Genomic DNA, 19,901 nt, shown 5'->3' on the forward strand with positions numbered 1-19,901 from the left:
ACATCATCATGTATAATCACATAAATTGTTACATTCACCAACTTACTTGTACTTTACTATATTCTGTTAAACTTTATGCAGCATCTGTTCAGTATTCAAGGTCTCCTGGACAATGAACTTAACAGGTAAGCATTAGACTTTTACAACTGAATTTAATTTTCTTACAGTGACATAACTGATCAAGAATTCTAGCTGGGCATTATGGAGTTTGAGTCTTTTAAAGGGTCAGGTTTCAGAATGATAATTATCCAATGCTTCCAAAAAATAGGACAGCTGAAATACCTCTCCCTGTTTTTCTACAATATAAATGTATGTGTGAATTGAAGTATGTGATTTGTTTTCCTCATTCTCATGTACCTCATTTTCATTTTCAGTACATGAGAATGAGGAAAACATATCACATACTTCAATCCATACATACATTTATATTGCAGGAAAACAGGTTTTGTAGTTATCAACAAAACCTTCTTTGCCTTTTTCTTTGCCTTTTAAAAAAGATTTGTTTTAATAATATTTTCTTAAATGACTTTAAATTATTTTTGGACTGTAAATAAGGTTTTTTTTAAAGAATAGATTGTTTTTATTAGTATAGTTTCTGTATTGAGAATGGTCAACCATTCTCAGAGCATAAATCTAGGAAATGCCAACTAATAAATGTTGCCAAATTGTTTTAGTTGTGAAGACAATACAGCCAGACCTTTGGGAAATATATTCTAATACCTGTCAAAAAAGATTCCTGAAGATTTTCAGACATTCAAATTGTAATCTTAAAACATAATTATTTTACCCACAGGTGGGATGTGGGTGTTTCTGGCATTGGCATGCTTAATCCAGCAGACTACAAATTCAGAATATTCTTTCAATAGAAGACATTTGAATCCTGAAGGATTCATGACAATTGTAAGTTGTATACATGAAACAAATATATATATTTTTTGTGATTGTGTTCATTGCTTCTGTCCTTGGCATGCCAAGACCATCTTAAGTCTTTGTTGCGGCCCGCCGGCGGCCAGCGGAGTTGGCAGCAGAGTCAGACAGTGAGGAGGTTGGGAAGGAACATAGGCCAGTCCTGGGGGCTGGGGAAAGCTCAGATGAGGGCTCTGCATCGGAGGCAGAGAGGGAGATAGACAGCAGCAAGGCAGAGGAACACCTGGAGCCTGTTCCCAGTGTGTGCATGCACAGAGCTGCCAGAAGACAAGAACAACTCAGAAAGCAGGGTCAATTTGGAAGTAAAGCCACACCTTGGAGATGATTGGCCCCTCCCATAGGAAACAAAAGAAGAGCGAACTGGGAGGGGGCTTTTTCAGGAAACAATTTGTTTGTTCGATAGTTGCAAGAGTTCTGTTCTATTACTCTGCATTTGGAAACAAGTTACATGGCAGCTTGCCAAATGAGATAATGTATATGATAAATATTCCTTTGAAAAACTGTTGAAAATCTTGCTGACTGGGAATGAAAGTAATTCACAGTCGTGTAAATAAAAGAGGTTTTGCTGGGACCAATTCCTGCTTCCTGCTTTTTAAAGGGAGCCTAGGTCTCTAAAGTATCTATGGAGATTCTGAATACTCCAGGTCATGGTTGTCCCAAAAGTTCTTTTTCCAAAAGGCAACTGGACTGTCATGTTTTTTTTTTCTTATGAGAAATGAGAAACAAAATGTTTCAAAGAAAAAGTTAAGAAAGTCTCATTGCCTTTTGGAAAAAGCACCTTTGAGCCAACTTCTGAAGTAAAAATCTATTTGTTCTGAAGCTCCACCATTTATGATGACATTATTTTATTATAATATGACAGAACCAGAACATGTTCTATTCTGCTGCCCAGTAGAGATAACAGTACATCATTACAAGGAGTAACTCATTGAGCAGAGCTGCCAACTCGTGAAGCTTTCCTGACCTGCTCCTGAGTTGCCATAGGCAAGGGGATGGGAAATCGCACCTCGCAGCTGTACCGAAGAATTCAAGGCCATCTCCATGGAGACCTGCAATGGCCAGAGGGAATGACTTCTACGATCCGTGAAATTGCTTTGACTGAATGTGACTGGTGACACACCTTGGGGGGAGTGGGGGCAACAGGGTCAGAGTCAAAGTGCGAACTGGGTGAAGTCAGAGCTGGTTTCACTTAGGTCGTGTCGACATGGCGCTACTAATAAACAATTGGATTTTTCTTGCAAAATCAGGAGCCTCAAGCTTACAAAAAGCTTGAGGCTCCTGATTTTATTAGGGCATTGGTTAGAACCCTGACATCAAGCCAGCTTTACCAAAACTAACCAAAAACGACCAGGATTCCTGAGCCCTGGACATTTGCTCTCTGATACCTGGGGTGCATGGAGAGAAACACAGGCCACCATGACAAGAGCACTCATTCCACCCATCATTCTCAGGATGAATCATTGGCTTATCACACAAATTTTAGCAGCAAATCAACAGCAAATCAACAAAAGATCTGCTACTACACCCATGAAATGTCAGCTAATTGTACTATATTTTAATTGGTTTGTTTGTGATCTAACATGCAGTTCAGGCATAGCTTTTAACTGTTCTGTATTTATAATTTCTGCATGTTCCATCTGGATTAATTTTCCAGGACTGCTAACTCACTAAATCTGAAGATAAACCCACAAAGATATATGGAGCAGAAGTCTATTCAACTTACTGAAAATAGCTCTTCACATTAGTTATTGAGTAAGAATCTATTTCATTTACAGCCTAAAATCATCCAATATTGGGGGTATCCCAGTGAAGAGTATCAAGTTCTGACTGATGATGGCTATTATCTTCAGTTAAATAGAATTCCTTGTGGAAAACACTGTCCCCAGCATGAAGGTAAGTCTGAAATGTGGCATTTCCACACTTGGATTGCATATATATTCAAGTGGTCATGAAAAACTCACTCTGCCTTTGGGGCAGTGGTGGGTTGCCCCTGGTTTGGATTGATTCACAAGAACCGTTAGTAAAACCAGTGGGAGACCCCGCCCACCACCCCGGATGTCATCATCAACGATCTGCGCATACGCAGAAGCAAGGCGCATGTGTGAGTGAAACAAGCACATGAGCGATCCCGTTGCGAACCAGTAGTAAAGGTAAGTAGAACCCACCCCTGCTTTGGGGGCAGGGGAAGAGTACAAAGCTGCTTCTGTTTTCAACTTCGGAAAAGAGCTTCTTTTTAAGCCGTAGATACTTGGCTTGAATATTATATTACCATTCTACAATGTGCAGGTGTTAGCGGTATATTATGATGGGTGGTTCATTCCAAGATTCCTTTGAACTTGGGGAATCAAAGAAATGATAGGTTTCTCTGTAGTGAGAGCTTTGCCTCTGGTGATCTGGATCCAGGCCCCTTCTGGCTCCTACAGGTAGAGCACGTGTGGCTGGATTCAGGAGATAGTTAAGGTTTCTCTGAGGGAAAATTATGCCATTTGCCTTGTCATGAAAGAAACATGGTGGCCTCTCTTTTAAAGGGAACAATCCTTATTCCAGCTTTCTTGAGAACTTTCACTTAATCTCCAACCTTACACTGATCTCCAACATTAGGAAAAGTTGTTAAGAAAATGTTCCCATTATAGAGGATTCCAGGGGAAGTGACATGTTCACTACTTTTAATCTTGGTCATGGGACAGAAACTGCACTGCCCATTCTAATGGAGATGGTAGTAATGCATCTCTCCTGATTCTGTTAGACTCCTTGGTAGCATTCAAACTCAATCCCATCGTGGGCCATATCAAGATTTTTTGCCCTTGGGAGCCAGTGTGGGTGTGGCCTGACTGGCTGAATGGCTGGGTGGGGCTGGGACGGCATGGGCTGGTCCCTCACCATCTCTTGGATGGGACAACTCTGGGCCTATCCTCCCATGGACCATATGATTGATACCTCTGAACTATGGTATATTCCTAAACTAGCATCAAGAGCTGGAAGTAATGCTTTTAAAAGGCTCTGACGATCAGGCAACTCAGCTGGGATCCTCAGAGCCTTTTAAAAGCATTAGGTAAAGATAAAGATTCCCCCGCACATGCATGCTAGTCATTTCTGGCTCTAGGGGCGGTGCTCATCTCTAAGCCAAAAAACCAGCGCTATCCAAAGACATCTCCATGGTCATGTGGCTGGCATGACTCAATGCCGAAGGTGCACACAACGCTGTTACCTTCCCACCAAAGTGGTCCCTATTTTTCTACTTGTATTTTTTACGTGCTTTCGAACTACTAGGTTGGCAGAAGCTGGGACAAGTAGCAGGAGCTCACCCCATTATGTGGTACTAGGGATTCGAACCGCTGAACTACTGACCTTCTGATCAACAAGCTTAGCATCTTAGCCACTGAACCACCGCATCCTTGTAGAAAACATTACTACATGGTTATTCATAAATAACTCCCACCTGCATGAGTAGTCCCTATTGGTAATCATGAAGGGAGAGCAGTCAAGCCTTGATTGATTGCTCCAGTAGGGAATATTGAATATTAAAAGAGTTAGTGAAGTTTTGAATTGGTACTGGAGGCTGCAAGGGACTAGATAGCAATAGCAATAGCACTTAAACTTATATACCACTTCATAGTGCTTTTACAGCCCTCTCTAAGCGGTTTACAGAGTCAACATATTGCCCCCAACAATTTGAGTCCTCATTTTACTCACCTCGGAAGGATGGAAGGCTAAGTCAACCTTGGGACATAACAAGCTCAGATAAAATCCTACTGACAATTAGAATTGCTACTTTATGGGGATCCATTAACTTTGATCCTGACACATGGTCTTGATGGGGTCAGGCTCACCCCAAAGAGCTGGTCCATGACTTGTGCATCTTCCTAGTTCTACTTCACATTGATAGAAAGAAAAACCAGCTGTGAGTGCTCTTCCAGCAGCAACCACCAGAGAAATTACAGCACTCCATGGACCAGGAAACCTTTTTGACAGGAGCCATGTGCACCTGACAAACTGAATATGTGCCCTGAGGGAGCTCAACCAATCTCATTGTACATATGTTGTGCACTGACAATAAAGATTTGAAATTTGAAATCTGCTATATGGTGTACATTGGGTTGCCTTTGAGGACAGCTTGGAAGCTACAGTTGGAGCACAATATGATAGCCAGACTGCTACTGAAAAGATGATACTGATGATAAGGTGGGTGCACAGGTTACCAGAATGATTTTGGCTCCAGGAATGACTTTAGGGAGTTACATAAGTAATGTATAGCTCTATCGATCCTCTTATGTTATTATATATTTAATATGCTCAATTGTTATGCAATTTTATTGCTGGTTTTATTTATTTATTTATTTGTTTGTTTGTTTGTTTGTTTGTTTGTTTATTTATTGCCTAAGTTGTTTTAGTTGGTCAGTTTACAGATATTCTGAAAGAAATATCAGTGGTAGATTAGTGTATCACAATTAAGGTTTTGCAGATATCTGGATTTGAAGGGCAAACTGTGGCTGACAGTGTGTGTGGCACAGGGGTGGGTTCTACTTACGTTTACTACCAGTTCACAACGGGGTCGCAGGCGTGCTCTTCTGCGCATGTGTAGAAGCATTTTGGTGACGTCGGGATTGATGGGCGGGGCCTCCCGCCAGTTTTACTACCAGTTCTATAGAACTGGTGCGAACCTGGGGCAACCTACCACTGGTGTGGCAATATATGTAGCGCCTATTCAGAATACATTACACCAGCTGCATCTTTTCCGAGGTTCTTGTGGCTGTCTGTGCAGATCGCCCATAATCCTGCAAACAGAAGCATTTGGTTTATGTGGCCCTCAACAAATGAGCAAGGGTGTTGTAGGAGTGTTGTACTTATAGATAGCATACAATCAATCATGTATTCTTGGATTCCTTTGCAGGGCCCAGACCAATTGTTTTATTGACACATGGCTTTATGTGGGAAGGGAGATGTTGGATCGCAAATCTTCCTAGCAACAGCCTGGGATTTTTCCTAGCAGATGCTGGCTATGATGTCTGGATAATAAATTTTAGAGGGACCACTTGGTCTAGAAGACACAAGGAGTTTTCCATTGAGCAGCAAGAATTCTGGAATTTCAGGTAAATTTCAAGGAAAATTGATAATGAAAATATTTGGTCAATTCTACAAATTTATTGTTTTAGGGTGAATGTAAATTAAGAATAAACATTTGCATATTATATTAGCCAAGTTTAAAATGGATACAATAATTACATTTATTCAAGAATGTCACAAAATAGAAACACATAAAAATAACATGTTATTTGGTTTATATATTTTTGATATATATTTTTGATGATATATTTTTATTCCAGTTTTCTTCATTAAAAAGCTTTTTGGTTGCCTTGGCAAAGATTCTGTATGAATTTTGAAGGCAGAAAGTAGGGAGAAAAAAAGATATGTAAATTTCAATTTGTTTATTTCTCATGGGTTACTGAAGCTTCTGAATATAAATTTAAGGTTAGAAGAAGAACTTTGATAATCAAGATATCTAGGATATGGAAAAAATATTACACATATTTCTTATATATGGCCATCTTATGATATTACTAAATAATGATCTGGTATTCCTTCTGTAAGGAGTCATATACTACACAAAAAAGTAGGCTTAAAGTCAAAAATAGGTGTCACTGAACAACATGGAAAGGTGGATTTAGAAAACAGAAATGGGCAAAAGGAATATTTATTTGTTTAGTAAGAGTCAAATAGGTCTGTTAGTTCTCATGTTGTGAGTCTTTGAACTGTAAGTGACAGGTTCCCATGAAGGAAATTTTAAGGAAAGCTAAAAATGTAGTGATGCAGTAGCAATAGCACTTAAACTTATTTACCACACGAGTGGTGGGTTGCTACCGGTTCAGTCTGGATCTTGCAAACCGATAGTAACGGCAGCGGGAGGCTCTGCTCACCCACCCGGACGTCATCACGGACGCTCTGCATATGCGCAGAAGCTTCTGCGCATGCACAGAAGTGCCGCATGTGAGCGAAGCGAGCGCACACACGCGCATGCTCCCATTGTGAACTGGTAACAAAGGTAAGTGGAACCTACCCCTATACCACACTCTTTACAGCACTCTTTCAGCAGTTTATAATGTCAGCATATTACTTCCAACTACTCTGGGTCCTCATTATACTGACCTCGGGAGGATGGAAGGCTGAGTCAACTTTGAGCCTGCTAGGATCGAACTCCCGGCTGTGGCAGTCCAAAGTACTACATTCTAACCTCTGTGCCACCAGGGCTCCTACTGTTCGGCTTATTGGATTGAACCAGGAAATTGATAAGTTCCCTCTGTGAATATATTAAAACTACATTATCCAAACAGTTGATTCTAGTGGATGATGATTGGGGACAATAGATCTCGCCCTCAGCCCCTACTACGTGGTGATCTGACTGGCCCCACCCCCATCTATTCTCTGCCTCCCAAGTCCCAGCTGATCAGGAGGAAATGGTGATTTTGCAGTATCCTTCCCCTGGAGTGGGGTGGGAATGGAGATTTTACAGTATCCTTCCCCTGCCATGCCCACCAAGCCACACCCACAGAACCGGTAGTAAAAATTTTTGAAACCCACCACTGCATAGCACAGTATAGTACACCATAATATAAATAATAAAAAAAGTAGAATAATATAAATCCTTTAAGAGTCTTCAAACAGGGCCCAACTAAACCACTATTACCAATACCAGATAGACATTGTTCTGAACAAATCTACTTAGAATTATTAATTTTTTAAATGGGAACAATTACAGCATGTGTATGGTCAAGGCGTCGATCAGGTACCTTGACGTTAAGGTCCAGGGATAGTAAGAAGCAAATAAAGTTACAGTTGTGTATTTTTATGTATTTTTGTGTTACAGTTTTCATGAAATAGCAATTTATGATATACCAGCAACAATAAATTTCATTCTACAGAAAACAAAACAAGACTCTTTATATTATGTTGGCCATTCCCAAGGAGCAGGAATAGGTAAGTTAAGAATATAGTCTTGGCATCGCTTTTTTCTGTTTTTCTCCGTTTACCAAAGAAAGATCCAACACTTCTTTTTCAATTGGATTGAACAACTGCAAGAAAATATCTATGTAAATTTTTTTGTTTTTCTTCACATCAATTTATCCCCAGCAGTCTTTGTCTCTGCTATGAAGCCTTCAAAATCTATCCTGATTAAGGGCTATTGAGATATATTCTTAGGACCCGGTTATTTACGAGACCACATTCTGCCACCGATAACCTCCCACCAATACGCTCCCATAGAGAGGACCTCCTCAGGGTGCCGTCGGTCAGGCAATGTCGGCTGGTGACCCCCTGGGGAAGAGCCTTCTCTGTGGGGGCACCCACCCTCTGGAATGAGCTACCCCCAGGGATATGACTGATCCCGGACCTCCGGACCTTCCGCCGGGCCCTGAAGACTTTTTTATTTCAGCAAGCCGGGCTGGGTTAAAAATCTTTTAATTGGGGAATTTTATGAGTAAGGGGGTTTAAATTGGGGAAGCCAAAGATAAATTTAATTTCGTTTTATAGTATTTTAATGTTTGTATTGTGTGTTTTTAATTTTGGCTGTTCACCACTCCAAGTCCTTCGGGAGAGGGGGCGGTATAAAATTTTTTTAAAAAATAAAATAAAGATGGCTGTCAAGAATTTATAAATGCAATTTCAGCCAATACAGAGTAGCCCTTGGAAATGCACTAAAGCACCTTACTCAGGTTGGGTCACTTTGCTTCTTCTGAGATCAATCGGCTTCAAATGTCTGCTTTACTTTCTGAACATTTGCTGGTGCCAATTGTGGCAAGCCGCCACACATTTAGTTAGCTGCCAAGTGATACCAAAGTATCACTTTTGGGATTTTCAATTTACAGTATTATAACTTGCTGGCAAGTCTTTCACCAGCAGAGGGGGCATTAAGATGGCTCCTTTGCAGAGCATTTATCTAGTTCCTTTGCCTCTTTTTCTCCTCATAATTTTTTTCACTCTTGAAACTTGTTATGGCTTTGGCTTTTTTCACATTCTCGTTCCTAGATCACTACTATTTTTAATTCTTCTGCTCCCTAAGGTATGGGAGCTTTTCAGACAGTGGTGGTTAAGTTGGAAAACAGTTCCAAAATACTTTTCTTCAGTGGTGAAATGTAAAATTTGTTACTACTGGTTCTGTGGGTGTGGCTTGGGGGGGGTGTAATGTGACTGGGTGGGTGTGGCCAACTTTTTTTTTTTTACTTTTAAAAGCATTTTTTCTACAATCTCAAAGAGGTTGTAAAAAAATGCTTTTAAAAGGCTCTGACGATCAGGCAACTCAGCTGGGATCGTCAGAGCCTTTTAAAAGCATTTTTTCTACAACCTCTTCAGCCGAAGAAGTTTTAGAAAAAATGCTTTTAAAAGGCTCTGACGATCCCAGCTGAGCCGCGTGATCATCAGAGGCTTTTTTTTTTTACTTTTAAAAGATTTTTTTCGGCTGAAGAAAAAATGCTTTTAAAAGTAAAAAAAGAAGCCTCTGATGATCGCGCAGTTCAGCTGGCATGGGGAGGGCAGGGATTTTTGCTACCGGTTCTCTGAACCACCCGCTGCCATCGCTACCGGATCGGGTGATCCAGTCCAAACTGGGAGCATTTCACCCCTGCTTTTCTTGTAATAAGTGGTGCTCTTCTCAAAATATGAATGTTCTCCCTTAGATTAAAAAAGAAGGTAGTATCATAATATTGCTCCCCAAATTAATTTATATTTAGACTTCTTATTTGTGGGACTCTTGGTGATTTTCTTGTAGACATTTCATTACCGAATCAGATAACATCAGCAGCACAATCTCTATCAAGGCTTCTTATTTTGAAGTTGAATATCCATTAGAATCTTTGCATCCAGTATAACCTACTTCTAAAACAAAATCTTGCTGACTTGTGAGCTGAGAGAAATATTCTTAGAATTAACTGTTTCCAGCGTGGACAACTACTAGACAACTTTCTGACATTAATTAACAGATATTTACTCCAACTAGGGGAAAAAACTTGCTTTCAGTCCTTGAAGCAAAACCCCTTGAGACATTATTGAGAACTGAAGATGGCACCAATATTGTACCCTAATAAAGGAATCAAATGGATCTTTATCAGGACAAATATGCTGCCTAGATTAGATATGAAGTAGTCATGCAGGTGACAGAGTAACTAGATCAACTTCAATCACCATCAACTGTTACACCTCCTATGTTGGTAGTTTCTTTGGTTCCTGCAATCTCTCTCCTTTTCTTACCAAGTCTTTTACTAGATAGGTATGATTAGATTCCAGAGTTTAGGGCTAAAGTAAACAGTAGATGGACAAATAATAAGAAAAGTGCTAAAATAACATTATATGCTGCTCATCTATAGATGTGACTAGAAATATAAAAATTGTGGGGTTTAATTTTTAGTGTCTGTGTATGTATATGGGACAGGAAAAGATTTTCTCAAAAAGGGGGATAAGATTCAGACCATCACTAAAAGTACATAGAGGAATCATGCAATTCTGCCATTTTAATCCTTTTTGCAGGTTTTGTGGCTTTTGCGAGCCTGCCCTGCCTCACTGATAGAGTGAAGCTCTTTATAAGCCTTACACCTACTTACTCCTTGAAAGGTATTACTGGGACGTTTGGTGTACTTGGAAGAATTCCAGACAGAGTTAAAGAAGTAGGTATTTACCTATTCAGTTGTTCTACCTGTATGCTCTAAACATAACTATAGGGGGCCAATGCATGATTTTAACACCGAAAACTTGTATGTCTAGAATGAATTAGAATTAGAATTAGAATTAGAATTAGAATTAGAATTAGAATTAGAATTAGAATTAGAATTAGAATTAGAATTAGAATTAGAATTAGAATTAGAATTAGAATTAGAATTAGAATTAGAATTAGAATTAGAATTAGAAAGTGGCCGTGGGTGAGGTAGGATGAGATGGGATGGGATGGGATGGGATGGGATGGGATGGGATGGGATGGGATGGGATGGGATGGGATGGGATGGGATAGGATAGAATAGAATAGAATAGAATAGAATAGAATAGAATAGAATAGAATAGAATAGAATAGAATAGAATAGAATAGAATAATAACTTTATTGTGACTTTGAATGTAAACTAATCGACAAACATCAAAATGAAATTTTGTTGCACACAACTCTCAAAGGGTCACCACCTCCAATGTACACTATATAAACTTGACTAAATAAGTAAATACAAAATTATGTACCCACATATATTCTAGGACACAGAGAAATGTCTGTACTTATTGAGGTACGTTTGTTGCCAAAGTTTTAAAGATTAAAATTGAAAGAAAATCAGAAACAAGATTTTTAGTAGTGTATAGGGGCTATCCTTGAAGAGAATTTGAAAGCTATACTTGGTGTAGAATGCAGCAACGCAAAATTCTGGAGGCCTCTATGGTGGCACATGTGGTAACACCACTATTTCCCAAACTGCCTTGGTTGCTGGTTTGAGAGTCTAATTCAAGCTATTAATTATCACCTTGAAACAGGGGTGGACTTCAAAAATTTTAGCAAGGGGTTCTCAGCCCGGTTGCTGGATGGCATGGCCATGGTGGGCGTGGCCTAATTGGCCTCCTGCACCACAGTGTGGGGCATTTTTGCCCTCCCCGACCTCCCTGGGTTCGGGAGGCCCTCAGGAGGTCTTCCCAAACTTCTGGGAGGCCATTTTTCACCCTCCCTGACACGCATGCCCTGCACTTATCTGCATCCAAAACAGGCTTTGTGGGGACTCCTGGGAGGGGTGGGGTGGAGTGGGATTTGGGGATTCTCTGAACTTCACAGAATCTTAGCTAGAGGTTCTCCCAAACCACTACGAACCCCCAGCAGCCTTGAAAGCCCTTCATGGTATGAAGCCAGAAACTGTCCCACCATCTCAGGTTGCCAGGATGATCATATTCCATTTAATGTGTACAAGACAGTTAGCAGACACTCTAGCATTCCAAAGGACAGGGAACATGTGAGGAGATAAAGGCAAAGGTGTGAAATAGAGTAGTGTTGCCTGTTTCCAACTGGAAAGCATAGTTGCAGCCACACAATTTTCCACTTACTGGCTATTTTATTTAACAGTGGAGTTGCCTGTCCCAATTAGGGTCATTAAGTGAGAACTACCTGCACATAATTTTGAGTGGCTTACAATTGAAACAGAATGAAATGAAAAAAAGCAAGCAGAATTAAAAATACAACAGAAACATTTTTTTCCCTTCCTGTTTAGAAATCGTTTTTTTCCAATTGTGTTGCAATGGAGGACAGAATTGTTCTGATTGAAATCTATAAAATTTCCAAATGTGAATCTATAGAGATGTGTGAAAAAGATCAGATGGGGGAAATCTAGAGAAGGACTTCCAACGATAAATTTAATACGGGGAAAGTAAAATTGATGCTGGAAAAGGAGGAAGGTGCTTGGAATTAGAATATTGATGGGTCATTTTTATTTTGCAGCTTATATGGGGCACTAAAGAATTTTCCCTTTTAAGTGAAAGAGTAAAAATCAGCATGATCCACGCATGCAGTTATCCAGGGATTGACCGACTGTGCTTAAACAACATTTTCCTTGCAGGAGGGTTTAACAAGAAAAATCTAAATGTAGTAAGTAAGCTCTATTTTTATTTATACTTTCTACAAAGAAGGTACTTTTAGCCAAATGAAGAATACCAGATCAGGAAACCACAGCCCACTGGAAGATTAGAATTATACTTTAAGCAATATTTCTCAACCTTATGTGGACTTGAACTCCCAGAATTCAAAAATTGAAACAGATTGTTTTAGCAGAATTTTAGAAGTCGTCCTGTGTTTTACCTAGCCTGAATCTGTCCCACTCCCTGATTCATCCAGCTTGACTCTTAACTTGGGCCCCCCTCTGAGAAAACCTTGTGTTGCCTCAATGGGCACAAGATGACACACTAAGCAAAGATGGAGGAAAAACCAATTCTTAAAAACCTGCCCTGTGTTTGTGTCTACAATAGCAAAATTGTGCAAATGTTTAGAGGGATGATTTATTGAGAAATGTAGACCAAAACTTATAGTGTTGATTGAAGGGAAGCAATGAGATAAAAGACAACAAAGGATGAGTTGGCTCCTTCAAACAGTAGTAAATACATTGCATTGAGTTCACTTCAGTGTTCGAAATTTGTCAGATTATTTACATGCAGAAATGGAAGAGTGAATTGGATATTCTCTAAGGATATAGGAAACTTAATGGGTTTCAGAGTTTGGATTTAGTGAAGAGTTATTCAAACCAACCATTCAAGACCAAGGACCTGGTCTGAATGATTGCATCAAAGGTGCAACTCATCTCTAACAAGTGATGTTCCAAGGTTCATTGTAACATCATTGTTCAAAAACCAAATTTTCAAAATTCACTACAAGTTGTGAATTTCATTCTATGATGTTTTTCTTTCTGGAAATATTGTATAGCTGTAGCTCATTATTGCTTACAAAACATACATTAGTCCAATCCTAGAATAATGTTCAAGTGTCTGGAATCCTTAATGATCCTAATCAGACATTAATACAATAGAGCGAGTTCAGCAGTAATTTACAAAAAAAAGTCTTGCATTCTTTCCATAATAGAATATCCTATACTACTAGGCTTAGTTTGGATAGTTTAGAACTGCGACATTTGCAGTCAGACGTAAGTATTGCATACAAAATTGTATATAGTAACGCTTACTTATAAATGACTTTTTAAGTTTTAATTGTAATCTAATGCATGTAAATAACCACTTTAAACTTAATGTTTCTAAACTTGTTTGTAAAAAAAAATGATTTTTGTAACAGAATTGTCAAAGTCTGGAATATCTTCCCTGATTCAGTTGTCTCAGCTATTTACATTTATCGTTTTAATTCTAACTTAACTTCTGTAGATCTCACTCCATATTTAGGAGTTCCCTAAGGGGGCATGTATATGTGCACTGGTATGCCTATCGTCCCTATCACATTCTGATTTTCTTATTTTTTTGTTCAAATTTGTAATTTCTGTTTGACGAATAAAATTAGAAAAAAAATTGGCCTCAAACAGATTCAGAAATTTAATAACTTTTCTGCTACTAGCCATTGCAACTTCCATTCTACATATTGAGAATATTGAGAAAGTTGAATGATGTCATTAGTTCTCTCCAGCCAATCAGATTGAGACTGACTGAAATTTAGTGAACTGGCCCTCAGTTCACCATCACAAATTCAGGGAAAATTTATTATAAACATTTGGGGAGACATTTTTAAAGAAATCACATATTGCTCCAATACTGTTTTCCTATTGTCTGTGGTTGTGTGCAATTTATTTTTGAAAATTGAAGTATGGGAGGAAACAGTTACTTTCCCAATTTCTTTGTATTTTACAACAATATAACAATAAGTATTTTTTTCATTTATTCCCTCAGGGTAAAAATGTAAATTCTTTTTTATTTTTCAGAGTCGGGCAGATGTATTTGCTGGGATCTTTCCTGATTTTACATCAGTAAAAAACTTGAAACACTGGAGTCAGGTAGATTATGGTTAAAGTTTATTTTCAAGGCAAATCAAAATTGATATGTCAAAGTGTTATACTTAACTAAATGGTTTGTCCGAGTATAAAAGACATGAAAAATAGAGTTATTTGTTTGTTTATTGGTCATGCAGTTTTAACATTTTTTTACTTGCTTACATTTTTTAATAAAATGTTTTTTGATAGAGAGTGGGGTTCCTTGGTCAAGGAACATGGTATCTAAGAGTCAAACCTAATAGTAAATTGTTTGATATTTGATTTTAAAAAGAAAATAAAATTGGTGTCAATGTATTGTCTCTGGTTCTGGTGCTTTCCTGAGAAATCCAATTAATGTAATACAACAACCGCCTCATTACCATGAAAGTATTTCTTTTACTGTTAGTGCTTTACAAATGATTTTTGTACAAAAACAGATGATTTCTAAACTGACATCAAGGAACCAATGGTGAAATCTAAAATTTGTTACTACTGGTTCTGTGGGCGTGGCTTGGTGGTGGGGGTAATGTGACTGGGTGGGCATGGCCATTTTTTTTTTTTACTTTTAAAACCATTTTTTACATGTAAAACCATGTAAAAAAATGCTTTCAAATGGCTCTGACGATCCAAGCTGAGTTGCCTGATCAGCAGGCAACTCAGCTGGGATCGTCAGAGATTGGCTCGTCAGAGGCATTTAAAAGAAAAAAAGCCTCTGATGATCGCGCAGCTCAGCTGGCATGGGGGCGAGGCAGGGATTTTTGCTACCGGTTCTCCGAACTGCCCACCGCCATCACTACCTACTCGCCTGAGCCGGTCCGAACCAGGAGCATTTCACCCCTGCAAGGAACTCTCTCTCTCTCATCATTACCAAATAGAGAGGCCACTAAGAGGGGACTCTGGCAAGTTATATCTTAGCTGTGATTTCACTTTTTTGTCTGTATAGCAATAATCATGCAATCAAAAGTTAGTATTATATGGCAGTAATTAAAATGTACAAAAAAGATGGAAATCCATATGCTATTGTACTGTACAAAACTAAGTTATAAAACTAACACGGGTGGCTCTTTCGTACCTGAGTTCAACTTAAAAGCATGTTTTTGCTTTTTTTTTTTCTGATTATTTTAAAATGTTTTTATTGCTTTTGTTTTGATTGTACAACTGCTTAGAGTCACATTTCTGAGACAGGTGGCTATATAAATTGGATAAATAAATGTGATAAAATCTAGGATATGTGGACATGTATGGGCCTATCTTGTCCTTTTTACCATAAAAGTAAATTTTCAAAATCTAGGAGGAAATTATTTCTGACAACCCTTCTTTCACTATACTTAGTTCCCATGTGAAAGTCTGTTCAGATATTCCTTATCTTCCCAAGGAGTTTTATTTTTGATTTAAGATTTCACATTACATTTGGGTTAGTTCCTTTTACTAGTTGTACATATTTAATGTTTTAAAATTTATTCTTTATGCTATTACCTTACATACTTAGTAAAATAAAAAAATAATAAAATAGTAAATATTATTTTTCACTGTTTACTGTTTTTACTCTTTTAAAGAACTTTGTATTTTTCTGTAATATTCCAGATAAAAGTGTTGTGCATACATTTATATATTTATCATGTTAATATTTCTTAGCATTAAAATTTCATGATTAATTTTTAAATTATAGATAATAGTTTCATTTCCTTTTAGATTATACGTTCTGGGGAATTTAAATATTATGACTATGGTCGTAAGAACATGGAAGTATACAACACGGTAAGAAAAAGTATGTTTTTTTAAAAAAAAAATCTAATGAAATATTATTGACTTCCTATAATTTATTCAACAGCTGTGAATACTTCCAAACTAATACACAATTAGTTGAAATGTGAGTTGTGCAAGTTTACATATGTAAACATTTAGAGATAGATCTTTGTATCCTTCTCTATTTTGTATGGGGGAGGGGTGGCTATCCATCTTTCTGAAAACATCATCTTCTCCTGAGTCTCACAGAGGTGAAGTTTCAAGTAGGCAGAGTACCAACTTCTCACTTTGATCTTACGGTTTCTCTAAGAGAAGCTGTCTCAGACCCTAGATTTGCTTTTTCCTTTCTGTATCTCAAAACCAGTCAAAACTTTGTTCTTCTGTTTCTTCCTCTCTTGAACTCAAAGAAGTTATAGAGCATTCAAGTGATAGAGACCTAAAACCAGTGGTGGGTTGCTCCCGGTTCACACCGGTTCTATAGAACCGGTAGTAAAACCAGCGGGAGGCTCCGCCCACCGATCCCAATGTCATCAGAATGCTTCTGCTCAGAAGAGCGCCCACAAGCGCGAGCAAAGCAAGTGCGTGCACGTGGCCCCATTGTGAACCAGTAGTAAAGGTAAGTAGAACCCACCCCTGCCTAAAAGAGTAATGGTGGATGCTTAAGAACCAAAGGAGAGGATAGCAAAACCATAGCAAAAGCGACCTCTGAACAAAAAAATGTGGTGGTAACTGGTAACTAAATAGGACAGGTGGGGATTCAGAAACATACATTCTCTGCTATGACTGTTTTTCTTGGAACTCCCAAGGCTAAGATGGCTGCTTTGCTGGCAAAAGATTTGGAAAGCTGTTAAAATCCAGCTTTTCTGTCAACATTCAGGGATGAGGAACAGTGTTGACTGAATTACACTGGTATTTTTTTTTCCACATAACTGACAGAAAAAATACCAGGGATGAATGTTGACCTATTGTGGAAATTTTCTAACACATTTCAGAATTATATTTCTGCAATCTACTTTTTTCTACTTGTGGCATATATACTGTAAATATCCTAGATTTTTAAGACCAAGATAAGCCCTTGATAATCAAACAATTAATCAATCACACACTCAAAGAACAAGATAAAGATGTTTTGCTAAGAAAGCCCTCATTTCTTCCCTTGTAAATAATTTTCCAGCCTAGTTAAACTTCAGGATCCTCAAAGAGAGCAAGACATTTTCCATGACTCCTTTAATAACAGCATGTGCTGCTTTGGTTGATGATCCCTCCCCTTCCTCTGTTGTCTTGCAATGAAATGATGGTTTCTTAATTTTAGATGTTAACTTTCTCTAAACACCTGAAATTAAGACAGCATCATCTGGCTGCAAGACCATAGAAGAAGGAGATGGAAAGCTATTAATAGTTAATACCTTTTAAGCAAAGCTATTAGTGACATCCTCTTGATATTGCTGTCCTCTTGCTTTCTGATGCCACCTGTTAGCAATTAGTCACCTACACATCATATCTTTGCCGTCATTGGCAGATAATTCTGATAGATGATTTCACGATGAGTTTAACCAGCTATCAACATTCCATGAATCCATCAGACAACTTCTCTGCACAGTGGGTGATTCTCAAATCACATTCTCCTTTTTTTTTTCATCCATAGACAACACCTCCATTTTATAAAATAGAAGACGTTCATGTGCCAGTAGCCATTTGGAGTGGAGGAAAAGATATTGCTACAAAAAGAAGAAATATTGAATCATTGATGACTCGAATCACTTATTTAGTTTTCTATACAGATATTCCTGACTGGCAACATTTTGATCCTATTTTGGGTTTGGATGCCCCACAACGCTGTTATCCTGATATTCTTGAATTGATGCAGAAACACAAGCATTAATATCAGTGTTGGAATCTCTGGAGAAAAATTCTCAGCCGCTTGCCTGTTTCTTGAAATCTTAGCATGTAACTTTCTAAATGAAATGAGATTATTAGAAAATAAATTATTCATACCCTTTGCATAATTTCCAAGATTAAAGTAAACATTTCATGTTTTCTAGTTTTTTCTCTAGTTTGCTACTTTTATACTTGTTTAGTTCATTGCTTTGCTTGATTGCTTATTTTACAGAAATGCATGTAAATCAAAGTTTCCAGAGTAGATTAGCTGATATATTATTAACGTCCTCTATGTATATGTAGATAGTTATTCCAAGGTACCTGTATCTGATTTTTCCCTCCTCAAATGCTCTATTTTCCTGTACTCAATGTGGCTGAACAAAAACTTTTGTTGTAAAAAAATAATTTTACAGACTAGGTTTCTTTTATTTCATTATTCTAGCTAAACTGGCACTTTAAACATGTATTATACCTATAAAGATATTCCTTTAGTCTGCTTTACTGTATTTTACTAAGAAAGGTAACAGACTGGTCTGCCAATATAGATGCTGGACAACATGGCCAAGAACAGAGGTGGGTTTCAGCAGGTTCTGACCACTTCTGGAGAACCAATAGCGGAAATTTTGAGTAGTTTGGAGAATTGGTAGTAAAAATTCTGACTGGCCCCACCCCATCTATTCTCTGCTTCCCAAATCCCAGCTGATCAGGAGGAAATGGGGATTTTACAGTATCCTTCCCCTGCCATGCCCACCAAGCCACGCCCACCAAGCCATGCCATGCCTACCAAGCCACACCCACAGAACTGGTAGTAAAAAAATTTGAAACCCACCACTGGCCAAGAATGTTTTTTTGCTATAGTAACCCAGAAACCTTCATATAGTTCCAGGTTCCTCCATTTCTGCTGCCTTTGCATTCTAATTATCCCGTATACTTGATTGATATTGTATTTAGCATGTGTTGGCGTTTTCTCAGTGTCTTCCATCTCTATTTCCTAGAGCTGCATACATTTATATAACACTGATATTCACTCTTTCTGTGTGATTTATTTTTTCTCCCTTTCAGCTGTGTTTGATTCTTGGCGAATTCCTGCGCAAGTCACTGCATTTTTCTTGGCAAGGTAGTTTTTTTTTCCATAAGTAGTTTGTCATTGCTTCTCTCTTAGGGCTGAGGTAAAGTGACTGGCCCAAGGTCACCCAGCAGGCAGAATTAGAACTCACTTTCTCTTGGTTTTTAGCCTGATGCTTTAATCACTACTGCAAACTTGTTCTCATACATGAACAGATGCAGTCATTTATTGGGTTATGGCTGTTTCAGCAATGCCTGTTTGAATATTGTTTTCATTTGATTCCATTATATCCAGAATAGCTATATATTTCTTTCAACACTGAGACTGATGACTATGATAATCGCATCACATCAAGCCAAACTTTGTACAAAATTCAGGAACAGAAAATGCATTGCTCCCCTGTGTGTATCAAACCAGGACAGTTATCCCAGCCGAAAATAGTATAAAAAATATGTTTCAAATGAAAAAAAAACAGCATTGTTTATAAAGTTGTTGTGACTCCGACCCCCGAGCCCGTCTTATCGGAGGGAGAAGACTCCGAAAATGAAGGAGAGGAATTAGCAAGGCCTCCCTCTCCAGGACCCTCCTCTCTGGCAATGCCTCAGGTGTCTTCCAAAGGAGAAAAGATAGGCCAGGAGCCAGGCACTTCCGAGCAGCCGCAGTTAGACAGCGACGGAGATAAGTCTTGACTGGATCCCTGCCAGCGTTGGAAAGACAAGCGCGCGCAGCAAAGAAGGAGGCATGCCAGAGATTAAGCTGAGTCACTGGACCACATCCCACAGGGGATACCATGGGTGTGGTGGCCATTCAGGCTTTGTGA

The 19,901-nt window shown here is 38.5% G+C and overlaps 1 protein-coding gene across 1 annotated transcript; it reads left to right on the forward strand.

Moving 5' to 3' along the window:
- The first annotated feature begins 88 nt into the window (after positions 1-88).
- LOC139317945 (putative lysosomal acid lipase/cholesteryl ester hydrolase) lies at positions 89-18,019 on the forward strand. Its single transcript, XM_070945126.1, has 10 exons — positions 89-125; positions 794-900; positions 2,703-2,820; positions 5,819-6,017; positions 7,790-7,899; positions 10,441-10,577; positions 12,372-12,518; positions 14,344-14,415; positions 16,084-16,149; positions 17,783-18,019. The coding sequence occupies exons 1-10, from the start codon at positions 113-115 to the stop codon at positions 18,017-18,019; spliced, it is 1,206 nt and encodes a 401-aa protein (XP_070801227.1). The 5' UTR covers positions 89-112.
- The last annotated feature ends 1,882 nt before the right edge of the window (positions 18,020-19,901 follow it).

The sequence above is a fragment of the Pituophis catenifer genome, unplaced genomic scaffold, assembly GCF_029215685.1.
Source record: "Pituophis catenifer annectens isolate HBS135680 unplaced genomic scaffold, rPitCat1.0.hap2 SCAF_6, whole genome shotgun sequence".
Taxonomy (NCBI): domain Eukaryota; kingdom Metazoa; phylum Chordata; class Lepidosauria; order Squamata; family Colubridae; genus Pituophis; species Pituophis catenifer.